This window comes from Trichosurus vulpecula, chromosome 3 (assembly GCF_011100635.1).
Source record: "Trichosurus vulpecula isolate mTriVul1 chromosome 3, mTriVul1.pri, whole genome shotgun sequence".
In the NCBI taxonomy this organism is placed as follows: Eukaryota; Metazoa; Chordata; class Mammalia; order Diprotodontia; family Phalangeridae; genus Trichosurus; species Trichosurus vulpecula.
In genome coordinates this window covers 327,687,888-327,702,922 of record NC_050575.1, presented here as the reverse complement: position 1 = coordinate 327,702,922, position 15,035 = coordinate 327,687,888, and the positions used below count along the sequence as shown (strand labels likewise).

The window sequence follows — 15,035 nt, the reverse complement described above, 5'->3', positions numbered from 1 at the left end:
TAGGCAGTGTCATCCTTCTAGTGCTATCTCTTTACATATTAATCTTTTGCCCTTAGTGTAACTTTAGATTGATATATTATTTCCCAGATTTTCATCTAAGCCTTATTTCTGATTGTGGTATGAAAGGCTTATACTTTTTAAAATGAAATTCAAATATCTATAACTAGGTACAGTTATTTTGAGGTAGGTCTTTCCTGGATCCCCTGAAACCATACCCTTACCCCTTGCTTCTGTGGCCTGTCTTATCCCCATCTGTCATCTGAATCAAGTTAGGTCACCAAGTGAGTCAAAGAATATAGTCCATAGTCCTCATGCTACCTTCTAATATGTAGAATTAAGGTTATCAAACCCTTTCAAGTGGCAGTCTGAGGTGTCATGTACACAACCAGGCCGCTAGAGTATCTTTTTGTTGCTTATGATAACATTTCAATTTGGGACTTAGAAGAGTAAACCCAGTGCATACCTATCTTAAATTTTACCTCTTCCATGAAGCCTTTTCTAATAATTCTGGTCAGTATTGCTGTCTCCCCTTCCTATTTGCCCATACCATTTATTGTCTGTACCATGCATTTTGTCACTTGATTATATCCAATTTAGCACTTAGTTATATATAGTACCTCCACTAAAGTCCTTCCTACTCATCATGGCATGGAGGGGACCCTGGGTTCTCGAAGGCTATGCCAGTGGAGCACAAGTTCTAGCAGGTCCTACCCAGCTGGCTTCGAGTACAGGCCCGGCAATGGAGTGGATGTCTGCCTTCCGAGGGAGAGGCTCATCATCAAAGGCTTGGCCACCAGGTGATTATTTTTTTGGCCATAGCAGCTCACAAAGACCATCTGCTAAGGTGTAAAGGGGTTGTGATCTATATTGGTTTGCCCCTATCAACACAATCATGGGTCATTGAACCAGCGAAGTATATACAGTAATGCTTCATTATCAGGGAATAAGATAGTCAACATAAGTGTTTACCCCTTTGTTTTAATTACTAACTACTTTTTTTAATTGAAGTCTTTCTAAAATATGTTGAGTTTCTCTAAGTAAGTTTAACCTTTTAAGATGACTCAAGTTTATTACAAATATAGTTATTCTGTTGTTTTGTAATCCAGCAATGTCCCCAGGTGGTGTATTGAGGATTATTTTTCCTGAAAATAATAGAACTAATGTTTTAAATATCTTTAGTTCTTTTGGCCCCTACCCTCTGTTGTCATTTCTTGATACTCGTCAATGTGCCACTGTTGCTTCTTATAATCTGAATCAACTACTTTACTGTATATATACCACTCTTTGAAGTTCTTAGACCTTTTAAAATTCATGGTAAAGTTCCACATGGTTGAAATCTTGAGTAAAATATCTGGATAAAAAAGGGTAAAGGGGACGTGGCTCAAAAGAAATATGATTTTATAAAAATCTTGTCTTTCCAACCAGGTTATAGGCTCTTAGGAAGAACTGGCATATTAATTTTATATTACCTATGACTAGTAATGTCACACCTATTGTAAATGGTCCGTAAACAAATATGTTTTAAATTGAGTAAGCCTCACTCTTTGCCTTACTGGTGCATTTGGAAGACAACTTAGCTCAGTCGAAAGAAGGACTGTGGAGTCAGAACCTAGGTTCAGAGCCCACTTCTGATGCTTCCTGCTTCTGGGAGTGGGCAAACCCCTCAGCTTTCTCATCTGTTAAATGAGAGAGTTGGACAAGATGGTCTCTAAATCTGTGATCCTATGGAAATTAAACTGAACTTTGTAAATGAGGACTTAGTATTGAAAGGAGTCATGAAGGTTTAGGCAGAATGAAAAATAAATTAATTTACTAGTTTGAAACTTCAGAGATACACTTATTCTTCTTTTACCTTTACTCCTTATATTCTGTCAGGTGCTAAGTCCTTTTTTATTCTACATACATAAGATTCATCCCATCAGTCCCCTTTATTCAGTAAATATTGCCACCACCCAAGTTCAAGACCCTCTCTTCGAACTACTATTATGATAGCCTCCTAATTGATCTTCCTGCCTCTACTTTCCCCCATCCAGTCTATTCTTCATACAAAAGCTAAAGTTATCTTCCTAAATCACTGATCTTATCAGGCCACTGCCCTGCTTAGCCAGCTTCAGTGGCTTTCTCTTGCCACTAGGATAAAATGTAAAGCTCACTGTTCAGTACTGTCTACGCTCTGGCTCCTTTTCATATGCTCTATGTCCCATACAGATTGGATTATTTTCCAGAGTTAACGTTGCCAGTCTCCTCCCACTTAATATATCACAGAAGCCATCCCTCATGCCTAGAACATACTATCCCTCTTCACCGTGCAGAATCCCATCTCCATTCAAGGCTTAGTTCAGACACCACCTTTTCTGGCACTTTAGCTGTCTTTATTGCCCCTATCACGTTTACGTTCATACATGTCATTTCCCATGTCCCATAAAAACTCTTTCTTCCTTCACATTCCCAATGGCTAGCACACAGTGGCTTGTATTTAGTAGACATAATAAATTTTGGTGAATTATAATGGTATAACATGAACATAACCAAAGTATGGGGATTTTAAATTATTAATGATATACACTTCTGTAATTAAAAATGGACAAGAAATTTAAAATACTTTTTCCTTGCAAACAAGTTGCTTTACCTATGCCTAGTACATACATGGCTCAGTTTGGAGTTAGGGCTAGAGGTAAGGAGTTTTAAAGGTGACCACATTTCAAGGCCAGTTGCCCACAGCTAATGTGCATCTTTGAACACTTGGGGGTGTTGTTGCTGTAGCTAATCTGCAAGCTACCAAATTTAACACTGGCATAAAACCACAAAAACTTCCGTTTTTCCTTTTAGGGTTGGCTTAGTTGAATCTAAAATCCGTGTACTTGTCGGAAATTTGGAGCGGAATGAATTTATTACTCTCGCCCATGTCAATCCTCAGTCATTCCCAGGGAACAAGGAACATTATAAAGAGTAAGTTTAAAATCTTTACTTGAACCAGTACTACTTGCCATTTTAGTGTTTAGGAATGTTCATCATCATTAATAGTGATGGACTTTATAAAAGTTTTATGCTTAGGCTGGCAGAGGGACTTTCAGACTAAAAGTTTGGAAATTTTTTTTTAAGTATCTAGTTTTCATTGTTAAATTTAGGGGAACATCCTAAAATTTATTTGTTTTTATTTCTACTTTTAAAAGGAGTGACTATGTATCAATGTGGTTCCTTGGGATAATCTTCCGGCGAGTTGAAAATGCAGAAAGTGTTAACATAGATTTAACATACGATATTCAGTCTTTTACTGATACAGGTAAGACTAATGGATTTTTTTTTTTAATTTAGACCCAATTTCATGGATAAAAGGCTTATTTGGTGTGTGCTGTAGACTCAGTGTGACCTTTCTGGCTGCCGGCTCAGTTATTTATCAGCTGTGAGAAAAACTAACTAGCATCAACGAAACGATTCTTTAAATTGTTACTCTAATAGCATTTTGTAAAGTGATTCCTAAATGTTTCATTTTTTCTATAATGACACTTCCATTTTTTGAACTCTTGCCACAGCTATTTGTTTTGAACCCATTCTGTAGTTATGTAGCTATCTATAATCGCCGCATGAAAATTAAGGTGGTATATCATCAATAATGCATACTAGAAAAACAATTGTTCTTGGTGCCACAACGGTATAGAAGTTGTTCTTAGTAACGTAAATACTATGAAATTTTTTAGTGATTTCTGAAATGTCAAGAAGATTGAAGGATAGAATTTTAATTTCTATGTGTTATAGGCAAGATGGGAACCTATTATAGGAGAGTCTTGAAAGCCAGGGAGAAATGTTTTATACTTGTTGCAATAAGTAATAAACTTTTATAGAATCTTGAATGTTCTGGAATCATAGAGGTTAAAGTAAATGGGGAAGAGTAATATGGAGTAGATAGGCAAGAGCAGAAAAGTCCAAAATACATCCTTGAAGAACCTGCACTTGCTGCCAGATGACCTCTGTAGTATGGCAAGAAGGTCTGAAGTGCTGGACTTGGGAAGCTTGAGGTTCTAATCCTACCTCTGACAGGTAATAGCGCTGTGTCCACAGGCAAGTTGCCTAACCTCTCTAAGCCTCAGTTTTCTCATCTGTAGAATGAAAATCATAATAGCCCTTTCTTTACAGGGTTATTACAAGAATCAAAGGAGATAGGTAAAGCAATGTGTCAGTGTTATGTAAATGTGCACTGCTATTGCAAAGCACAAAGGTCCAAGTTTTTTCAACAGAAACAGTGAGAATACTGGTATTTAACAAACTGTACTATTCATGAGAATTGTGAGGCATATTAAGTCAGAGGCTTATCTCAGTTTCAGCTCCAAGGTTAACGTGATGTCATTTCATCATTCTCATGAAAGAGCCAAGTAGTCTCAAGTGTTGCCCAGAATCTAACCACATAGCTATAAATTTCAGGTGATTAAGCTTTTTTTTTCTTTTGCTATTAAATTTAGAACATTTTTTTGTCTAAAATATTAGCGGGGAGCCAAATCAGATATGGCATATCTGACTTACAAGCCATAGACATAATTTCTAGTTCCCCAAAAAATTGGCTAAAGAAAATTATATTTTTTGCCTTGCTTTCTCTTAATCCTTAGGACACTTATCCAGTAAGAAATGAGGAGAGGGACCAATGCCACTTGTGAACTAAATTGTACCCAGACCCAACAAATAGGCCACAAAGGGCAGATTCAGGCAGAATTGAGAGTAGGCTATCCTAATGAGCCCTTCCACAGGTCAGGGCACGTAAAGGGGGGAATACAGGGCAGAGGATTATTGGGAACCCAGATGAGAGGCTTGTGCAGCAGAGTGTTTTGTATTTAGTAAATGCTCTGCCTATAACTACATTTCATATTGATTAATAAAAGCTTTGTTGAATTTAATCTTGACTGGTCTGGTTCTTCTTTTAAATGTTTTATTAATATTTTTTATTTTGTGTATCATTTCCCAAAAATCTCACCTTGAACTCTTTTACAACAAAGAGAAAGAAAAATAATAAAAATGAAACAAACTTGCCCATCAGTTCCAAATGGTATCATTAGTGACAGTTTGCGTCAGTAGTTCACTGTCTATAGAGAAGTCCTCTGGAACTAATACTAGATTGTTGCATATAATTTGTATTCCATGGTCTTTTAACATTTTCTTTTACATTATCTTAGTCATGTATGTTCTTTCTCTGCTTTCTCTCTGTGTCAGTTAATACAAATCTTCCACATTCTTTTGATTGTCTCATTCATCATTTCTTATGGCACAGTCACATTTCACCACATCACCCCTCTTTCAGACACTCCCATGTAATCAGTGCCTCATCTAAAGAGAAGTGATGTGGATGTTTTGAGAATTTATGGGACTTTCTGTCATCGACCTTGTGGGGACACATCCTACTCAGTAGTGGGATGAGTTATGAACAGTTCAGTACTTTTTTTGATTATAATTACAAATTGATTTCCACTAGAATTGGACCAATTCACAGTTTTGCCAACAGTATAGTATTGTGCCTAACTTCTCACAGCCCCTGCAACATTTTTTATTTTCATCTTTTATCTTCTCTGCCAATTTGATATGCGTGAAACTAAACTTCATTTGTTTTAATTTGCCTTTTATTCCATCTGACTAGATATCGGAGAGTAGACTAGTCCTATTTTTGTCAATTCTATATGGGTGTTAGATTGAACAAACATATAATCAGATGTTTCCAAAGATATTTCTAGTCTGGTCATCTTCGAATCAGCCATATGTTGTTCTCTCACTGGTGATATAATGAAAATGTTTTAGGATGTTAGTCTCATATGTGTGTCTGTTCATAACTGTAGTTTGTTTTATTAAGAAAAGCCAAGAGCTGTTGTGCTTAAAAATTAAGTTCCCACATAACGAGATGCTGTTTTACAGTATATAGGCAAGCAAACAACATAAACATGCTAAAAGAAGGAATGAAGATTGAAGCCACTCACGTAAAGAAAAAGCAGCTTCATCATTATCTTCCTGCAGAAATTTTACAAAAAAAAAAGAAGGTAAGTGTGTAACTTGGTTCTTATAATTTTTTACCGTAATAAGAAAAGATAAGACTTCAAATAGAGCAAAATACAAGACAAGATAATTGCAAATTATCTGTGTTTACATTTTGGAATAGACCGGTGTAGATTTACCTTCCTAGTTGGGTTGATATTAAGTATGCATTCCTTGAGTATTCACAGCGTAGGCATTTATGTGAACATAGCCATCCACAGATTTAAATTTTGCCTTTATTCGTCCACAAAAGGATGATCTGCTTGCAGATAATTGAGTTGACCATGTTCTTTATATCTCCACTTGTTGGCTTTTGTTTGTGTTTCAATTTTTAATCCTATGAACTTTTTCTCAGCAAAGCCTCCAAGATATCAATCGAAGTGCTAGTGGACTTCAGTCAAAGAGATCATCGCTGGATGGAAATTGCTTGGATAGTTCCAGAGACACTGATAATGGAACACCTTTTAATTCCCCTGTGTTATTAAACAAGCATTCTAAGCCTGAGAGTCCTCATGTGGTAGAAATGGAAAGGTCTGTGTTGTTAATTTAATCTTTCATTAAATAGCTTTTGTAGGATATATTTTGACCTAAAATATGAACCTTTTTTAACACTTTTTTCTTTTGTACCTAAGTGCCATTTAAAAAAAAATGTTAGCATAAATGTTTAACCTTCTTAGTTTGGTAGGCAGTGTCATTAGCATATGGTATTTTCCAAACATAGACTACACTTCATTCTTCAGATTTTTGGAATGACAAGTGAGAAATGCTCAACCAGAAAACAATTATAAAGGACTCTTGGATATAGTCTTTTAGTGAAAGTTTTTAATTACTCATTTGATATTTCTGTGTAATGAACAAGAATGAAGGCATATTAATGATGAATTGTGAGAAGTCAACAAATAGGAATAAATTTCCTTTTTGCATTTGAGGTGTTAAAAATCTCATTGACTCTCCATCTTCCGTAAGCCCCTAAGTTTAACATGGAACTTTTTTTGTAGTAAATGTTAGCTTATTTTAAATCATTAGAAAATTTAGATTGCTTTTTCTTTTTAACAACAGCTGTACTGAACCTGATGAAACAGCACCTGCCACCATTGCAGAAAAGCCTTTGGATGTTGTTCCTTCACCTCCAATTCAAGGATTATCTATCCCAGTTATTGGTTCAAGTATGTATCAAGACTTCTTGCTACTACTGATTCCACTGTGTTTGTTCTAGTCTAAAAGAATTCCTCTTTTGCAGAAATCGATTCAACAATAAAAGCCATATCACCTCCAGCTATCTGCACCATTCCTACTGTAGTAGGAAGAAATGTCATTCCTCGTATAATAACATCTCATAATCTAGTCCAAGGGCCGCAACACCAAAATGGAATGTTAAATGTAACATCTAAGAGTGCTATATCCAAGAGATCTCATTCACCTTCTTTAGATGGGTCTCCTAAGAGGTTAAAAGATATAGAAAAGGTATGGGCATTCTCTATAGCTTTTTGGTTCAATTAATGCTACTAGAAATTACTTCAGACATTTCTCATAGACATTCTCAGTTCTCTTGAGTAATCTAAGTACCTAAGTGTTGTTTTATTTTACTTTTTCTCTTCTGTATGTTTAGTTTATTTTTATAAGCATTTATTAACACTCTTTCCCACTGTGTTCCTTACCCACATTAGACATATAAGAAAGAAGAAAAGAAAATCTTTATGATAAATATGCACAGTCAAGCAAAACAAATTCCCACATTGGCCATGTCCAAAAATGTATGTTTCGTTCTGCATTTTAAGTCTGTCATCTCTCTGGCAGGAAGTGGGCAACATCATGGTTTATCATTGCCCTGATCAGTTTTTGAAGTCTTTCCAAGTTATTTTTCTTTATAATGTGTAAATTGTTCTAATTCTATTCACTTCACTCAGCATCATTTCATATAGGCCCTCCTAGTTTTCTATGGAATTGTCCATTTCATAGTTTTCTTATGGCACAATAATCCATTGCACTCATATACTATAATTTGTTTAGCCATTCCCCAATAGATGGGCATCCCCTTAGTTTCCAGTTTGAGGCTACTATGAAAAGAACTACTATGAATATTTTTGTATATATCATTCCTTTTCCTCTTTGATCTCCAGAGTATAGGTCTAATTGTAATATAGTTGGATGAAAACTATTATGGGGGTATACTTCCAAATTGCCTTCCACAGTGGTAGGACCAATTTAGAGCTCTACAAGAAGAGCATTTAATGTGCCTGTATTCCCGCAGCCCCTCCAACAGTGGTTATGTTCCTCTTTTGTCATCTTTGGCAATCTGCTTAGACTTGCTTTAATTTGTATAGTTATTAGTAATCCAGAGCATTTTTTCCTATGGCTGTTGATAGCTTAGATTTCATCTTTGAAAACTACCTCTGCAAAGTCTTTGACCATTTGTGTATTGTGCAGTGACTCTTAGAGTCATATAAATGAATCAATTTCCTTATATATCCTGGATATACAACCTTTGACAGAGAAACTTGCTGCAAAGATTTTCTTTCCTCATTTGCCTAGCTCCATTCTAATGTGGTCTGCATTAGGTTTGTTTGTGCAAAACCTTTAAAGTTTTGTGTAATTAAGTTGGCCATTTTATTTTCTGTGATCCTCTGTATCCCTTGTTTAGTCATGAATTCTGTGTCCATAGATCCAAAAGGTTAATTTAATTATTCTAGCCCCGTGAAGTAATACTTTAGTAGTTTGACACTGAATAAGTATATTAATTTAGGCATGGTATTTTTTAGGTATAATGTCATTTTATTCTATTGGCCATATCATACATGACCTTAATTTTTTAACAGAAAATACTTTTATTACGTTGTTAAAATTCATTCAAGTTTCATTCACCTGATTTCTTAAAAGCAAATTGAATACTTTTAGCCATATTTCAGCACTTCAGAATTAAACATTTTAGTGCCTACTGTGGGTAAAGCACCCTGTTAGGCACTGGGAAGATAAAAAGTTTAGAAGAAGCACAATTCCTACCCTTGTAGAATTTATATTCTCAGTACAAATATTTCTTCCCCTGCCACAGATCACAACCCCTTTATGTGATTGTTTTGATAATTGCTGCTGCCAAAACAGTCATCACCGCTTTGCCAGCATTTTGCTTAAGATGCCTTTTCAATTTAGCTCTTCTAGTTCTTGGATTAGCCCATTGCTGGGCAGACCTGAGACATCTTGAGCTCTTTTGTGAGTCTCCTCCTCTTCTGCCTCCCTCACCCCACCCCACCCTATTGCATACACAATTAAATATTCCAGAATAGGATGTCAGTAGAGAAATTTCAGCCTTATTATTAGGGGGAATAAATCAGGGGTCAACAAACTACAATCGACTTTTTAAAATGTAAAAATGATTCTTAGCTCATGGGCTGTACACAAACAGGCAGCAGGCTGTATTTGGACTGCGCAGACTATAATCTTTCATCCCCTGATCTAGATGAATAATGGAAGAGGCCAGAAAACCTGGACATGTTTGAAACTATGGAAGATTCATGTCAATAGCTTATGTCCTGAGTACCCATATCAGTGATAGGTCTTAGACAGTAAATGACAAGGGCAAGTTTACTTATGTAGAAGCTGTGATTGTGAACTTTGGATGAAAATACTCATCATTACCTGCTTAATAATGGTGTTGATCTCCTCTATGTCCAGTAGGTGGGGGTAAATTTCATGAGTTACTTTTTGGAAGGATTTAGTAGCTGACTTCTGACTAAATCAGAATGATCCCTCATGTTGACTTCTACCCATCCACCACTGACTTCACTTTTAGTTTGTTGATGTTGTGTTATATCTATATTCATTTATTTGTTATTCTCCAAATTATAAAGATTAAATGTTTATATGACTATATAAATAAATATAAATTAAAACCAAATGATTTTAATACTTATTCAATCCTTATTCTTATAGTTTATTGGACTTGATTCAGCTTTCAGAGAATCTTGTGCCCCTAAAGATGGGAAGAGAAAACCAATGGTAAGTATGTAATGTTCATCTTAAGTACTTTGTTTTAAAGAGCCACATCATAATGTACATAATAATATGTGGGAGAAAATATGAGAAGCAAGGCAAATAACGTCTATCCTGTGTGGCTGTGTGTGTGTGTGCTAAATACAATTATTTTTCTTTTAAGAGCTGAGTCTTTTATGATCACAGATTGTTTCCTAGTGAAGGAAAAGGCCTCACTTGACTGCTTTTGACCTTTCAGAATAGTCTTGGAGGAGAGTCTATGCCTATTCCAACTATTGACACAGCTAGACTACAGGTAATGAATAGTTTACAGGTAAAATTCTGTCACTACACTCTCAATTATTTAAATAACAAGTATTCGAATGCCTGTTATTTCTGCTAAATGCTATGGGGAAATACAGATATAGTGTAATATGTTTTTTGTAAGTTCCTTGAAAGCAAGGGCCATCACTTAACTGGGAAGACAAAATAAATGTATGAAACTAAACAGTTAAATCTTAAACTACATGTTGTTATTAACTATAAATACTCTAGTTGTTCAGAGAAGAAACCATTATGGGCTAGGAAAATTGGGCTTCATGGAGGACATGTATAGTCATTTTTTTTTCCTTTTCTGTCTTAGTTTTTAAGAAACAAATGGGGATTAAGCACAGAAATCTGATGCCATGGCAGTACAACATCATTGTCCTTTGTTGCAATCCTTACTATCAGAATATAATATTTGGTAATTTTGCAGTACGTTATTTACTGTGTACTGTTATTGGGAGAACAAATGGTATTCAAAGTATCTTTTCAATATAAACCTTAAATCTCCAATATTGAGCAAATAATTACATTCTAGGAAAATTCAGTATTTAAATAGTAGCTTCATCACGGAGATCATAAAATATAAAAATCAAAGGTAATGAATAATATTTCAAGATTATATGGAATTTCCCCCAATAATAAACCAAAATTTCTTAGCAGATGAATCAGAAAGCAGGTTTATTTAAATTATGGAGAGATCGTCTGTGGGAGTTTATAGTGAGCAGAATGCCCAACACCTGCTGGCATAAGAATTGTTGCACTTTCTAAGTGAAACATTTTCTAAATCTTCTGAAGGCTGTGCAATCAAGGGCAGGCCCAGCTAAGGTCGCTCTTAGGTGTTCTGTCAGGCTATGCCACCCTGCAATCTAACAGCCTCCTGGATAATTACTTGTAGAAAAAGTGATTTTCTTCCTCTAAGCCTAAGGAGATGTTTGGAAAATTACTTCAGTATGGTAGCCAGAGGACAAGGGCAGTTAATCTACATTGTAAACTCCCTGAGGGCAAGAACTCATTTTTATGTCTCACTACGTTGCAAATGGCTCAGTGAATGGAGTGCCAGCCTGAAGTCAGGAAGACTCATCTTCTGAGATCAAATCTAGCCTCAGACACTTGTTAGCTGTGAGACCCTGGGCAAGTCACTTAATCCTGTTTGCTTTGGTTCCTCATCTGTAAAAAGAGCCAGAGAAGGAAATGGCAAACCACTCTATTATCTCTGCCAAGAAAACCCCAAATGGCAACTGAACAACAACACATTGCAGCTAGTAGGCCCTTAATTAAGTTTGAGTAAATGAAAGAAAATGATAGAGGTGGAAAAGGCTGAGTTTCATGAACGTGTGTTCCACAGCACTTAGAAGAATTAAAGTAGATACCTTGGTAAGACACTAGAGCTGTGTCTGTCACAAAGTTGTGTTTCATTCTACGGTGTTCCCCATATCCCATGCAGCGGGGTCACTGTTTGTAATTTTACAAAGTATGACCATACAGTACAAGTTTCCTTAGGGTTCTAGCTTTTTACAAATGACTTTCCAACAATCTGAATTTAAAATAAATTACTTTTCTGTGGAAGTGATATGAAAAGGTATTAATATCAGGTACCAAATTTCAGTTGTTAGAGTTTTTGCCTTTTCCAAGGCAGTAACCAATTTGTTCTTGGGTGACCTATATCACTCCCAACTTTCCTGCATGATATATGTAACAGCATTGTTGGACTTAAGGAAGAACTACAATCTCCCTGCCTTCATTAGGAGAACTACTTTACCCTCTTTAAGGAAAGAGGGTAAAGGAAAGAATTAAGGTTAATTAATTAGAACTTCCCTCTTTGATGCACTCTTTCCCTGCTTCTCTACCTACTTCCCTCTCCCCTCCCCCACCCCCTAGAAATGTAGAACTCCTTACTTAAATACTTGAACTAAAAAGCTGGAAGAAGGTACTTATGAATACTGGAAGGTACTTAATACACTTAGGGCATTTAGCTGTATTAAATTAGAAACTAAAAGATTTGTGTCAAGGTGGTTACTAAAATTGTCGTTTTTACTTGGTGTCTAAATTAGTACTGAGGTCTTTAAAGTCTGTGTTCACTTTTCCTGATTCTTTTTTTTTTTCTTATAGAGACTACCTAGTAAAGAACTACCAGATCCATCATCTCCTGTTCCAACAAACAACATCCGTGTCATTAAAAATTCCATCCGACTGACCCTTAACCGGTAAAGGCAATGTGCCTCATCACATAAAAGGAAAATATGCAATGGTTTAGTGGCTCACAAGCAGCTACTCTTTTTTTTTATTGCAGTTGCTGTCCTACGTAAAATACGGTGAGAGTTAACAGTCATCAGCCTGGAAACCCTGATCTGGTTTTGAATTTTTATGTCTTCACTTTGACCTGCAGATGGTGTAGGATATTCCTGTTATTGCGTGTAACTTTTCCAAATCACCTGCTGTCAGACTGTCTACTATATTATGGCTTTAAGTTTAGGGGTTTTATTGCCTTAACTTTAGATGCTTGCTTCCTCTGTTATGGGGACCCATCCTTGCCCTTGTGGACTACCATAGAATAGTCCTGATTTTTTCCCCCTCCTCAAGTCTTGTGTTATAATCATTGTCTGGAACTGAAAAGTTAAAAACAACAAAAAAAAATTGTCCTATAATTGTAATCTACTAAATGTCAACATATTTACTTTAGTCAGTGAAGCCCTGTTGTGAAGCATCAGATACATGAATGTGAGGTATCATTTCTGCTTTTCCAATTTGTGTAGATAAATACTTGTCTGTTCTGTCTGTTATTGATTTAAATTATTTTTCCCACAGGTTGGCACATAGAATATTTAAACTAATTTTTGTGTGCATTTCTGTCAAAATGGTGCTTGGGTACTAGAGAGTATTAGTCTGGTGATTAAATACAAGCACCATGTATCCTTTCTAACTTGCCTCCCATGGAGGTCTGTGAAATGCATCTTTATTAAAAATCAAAACGTAACCAGGATACTGAAAGTCAGTGTATGAATGGTAGAATTGTATTATATACCGTATCTCATGTCATCCTTGTTAGTTAACTCATGTTTTTGCAAAGCTTTTATAGAGCAACAGAACTCATTCCAGTACCAATGAAAATACCATAATATAAGAGAAGTGTCCATCTTTGTGGTGTGGAATTAACTGGGCATGACAATTCTACACCATCGTTTTGCACCACAACCTTAAAAAGTTTTTCCACTGACAGGCATGCAGAAACAAGAGGTAGGTTTTATTGAAATCTAAAAGGCATTTTTGAATGACCATTACAACTGACCATTAATTGGCTCAGGGCCTTTGTAATCTTCATTTAACAAACTACATATGTTGTCTTTTTTTTTAACACTGCTTTTTCCAGTGCATTTCTTAGTAATTTTTTTAAGTTTCATGAAAGCATGCAGTTTATTAAAAAAAACCATAACCATGTAATTCCTCTTGTAATATGTTTGATTCAATGTTTTGTAAATGAAGTCGTATGTATTTTCAGAGTATTTTTGTATGTACTGTAAGATACCATCTTTTCAAAGAGAAAACTTTAAAACCTTCACTGTCTCGCTTTAATTTTTTACATGAATTATGCTAAAAAAAATCTTACCTTTAGGATTTGAAGAAACACATTTAAAAGTAATGCACATTATATCACCTACACTGGTAATATCTATAGTTACATATATATCTATATACACATATAGATATTTAGATATGTATATCCATATATTTATATGCATATATATTAGCATCATCAGCTATCTCCTTACTAAGTATTCTAGTCTACTAGACAAAAAGTAAACTGGCATGTTCACCTTTCCAAATTTCAATTCACACACGGGAAAAAATTTCTTTGGTTGGCATGTGTATTTTATTGAACAAAAAGCGTGGGTATATGTGTAGTAGATTAGTAACTAATATCTTTTTTGCAAACCTTGGCCATTAAATTGAAAGACTTCAGTTCAGTACTTGGCTATATTCCAGACATATTACTTTTTTTTTGTTGTTTTTTAATGGATTTTTTCCCCTCATATTCATGGTCTGGGAAATGAAAATTTCTAAGAGGAAAGACAAAAGGAGGAAGAAAATTGATTATTATCCTTAATTATTTTAAATAGGAATAACACAGTATTTTCCTTAGTAAACTTAGCCAATAAGCTTACATCTTTGCCTTTTGTCTTGTAATACTTAATAGACACTGCATCCTTTGCTGGTGTTTATTACCAAAATAGCTTATTTGAACAAGATGGAATGATTCCTTTCTGTTTTATTATTTAGTAGAGTTGTCTAACTCCTTAACTTTTAAAGACAATTAATAGATTTGATGAATCATTGTTGATGTAGGGTCCTGTATTTGAATTCTCATGTTAACACCGAGTCATCTCTATCCCATCCAGGATTTTTCTTTTCCTTTCACCTTTTAAGAAGAATATCCTTCTCTTTGTTTTTTATATGAGCAGAATAGGTATTAAAGTATGGAATCTTCCTTTACTTACTAAAAAATGTTTTCCTCATACTTCATTTCCACTAAGCTTGAAGTCAGTCTCTGCTACTTTCTTTTTGTGTGGGTGCCCAGTCAGCATTTATCGAAGAGAAAATGAAGTGTTATATAAGCAATACTGGATTCATATAGCTTTTAGGGTGCATTTCAGATTTCAGCTTTAAAAATACAGCATTTTTAAACTCCTATGGTAGTTTGGCAGTAGGTTTACATCAGTTTGTTGCGTATGATTAAA

The 15,035-nt window shown here is 35.3% G+C and overlaps 1 protein-coding gene across 2 annotated transcripts in view; it reads left to right on the top strand.

Moving 5' to 3' along the window:
• PAPOLG (poly(A) polymerase gamma) overlaps window positions 1-13,854 on the top strand; it is a 45,700-nt gene extending 31,846 nt beyond the window's left edge. The window contains exons 14-23 of one of the 2 annotated variants that reach the window (XM_036751532.1): window positions 2,830-2,949; window positions 3,174-3,283; window positions 5,893-6,014; window positions 6,365-6,540; window positions 7,069-7,175; window positions 7,250-7,473; window positions 9,937-10,002; window positions 10,235-10,291; window positions 12,412-12,506; window positions 12,593-13,854. In XM_036751532.1, coding sequence (XP_036607427.1) covers window positions 2,830-2,949; window positions 3,174-3,283; window positions 5,893-6,014; window positions 6,365-6,540; window positions 7,069-7,175; window positions 7,250-7,473; window positions 9,937-10,002; window positions 10,235-10,291; window positions 12,412-12,506; window positions 12,593-12,608 — 1,093 coding nt within the window. In that variant the 3' untranslated portion in view covers window positions 12,609-13,854. Of the gene's footprint in view, window positions 1-2,829; window positions 2,950-3,173; window positions 3,284-5,892; window positions 6,015-6,364; window positions 6,541-7,068; window positions 7,176-7,249; window positions 7,474-9,936; window positions 10,003-10,234; window positions 10,292-12,411 lie in introns of both variants that reach the window. The other variant, XM_036751533.1, reaches the window with a different exon arrangement.
• Window positions 13,855-15,035: the final 1,181 nt, after the last annotated feature.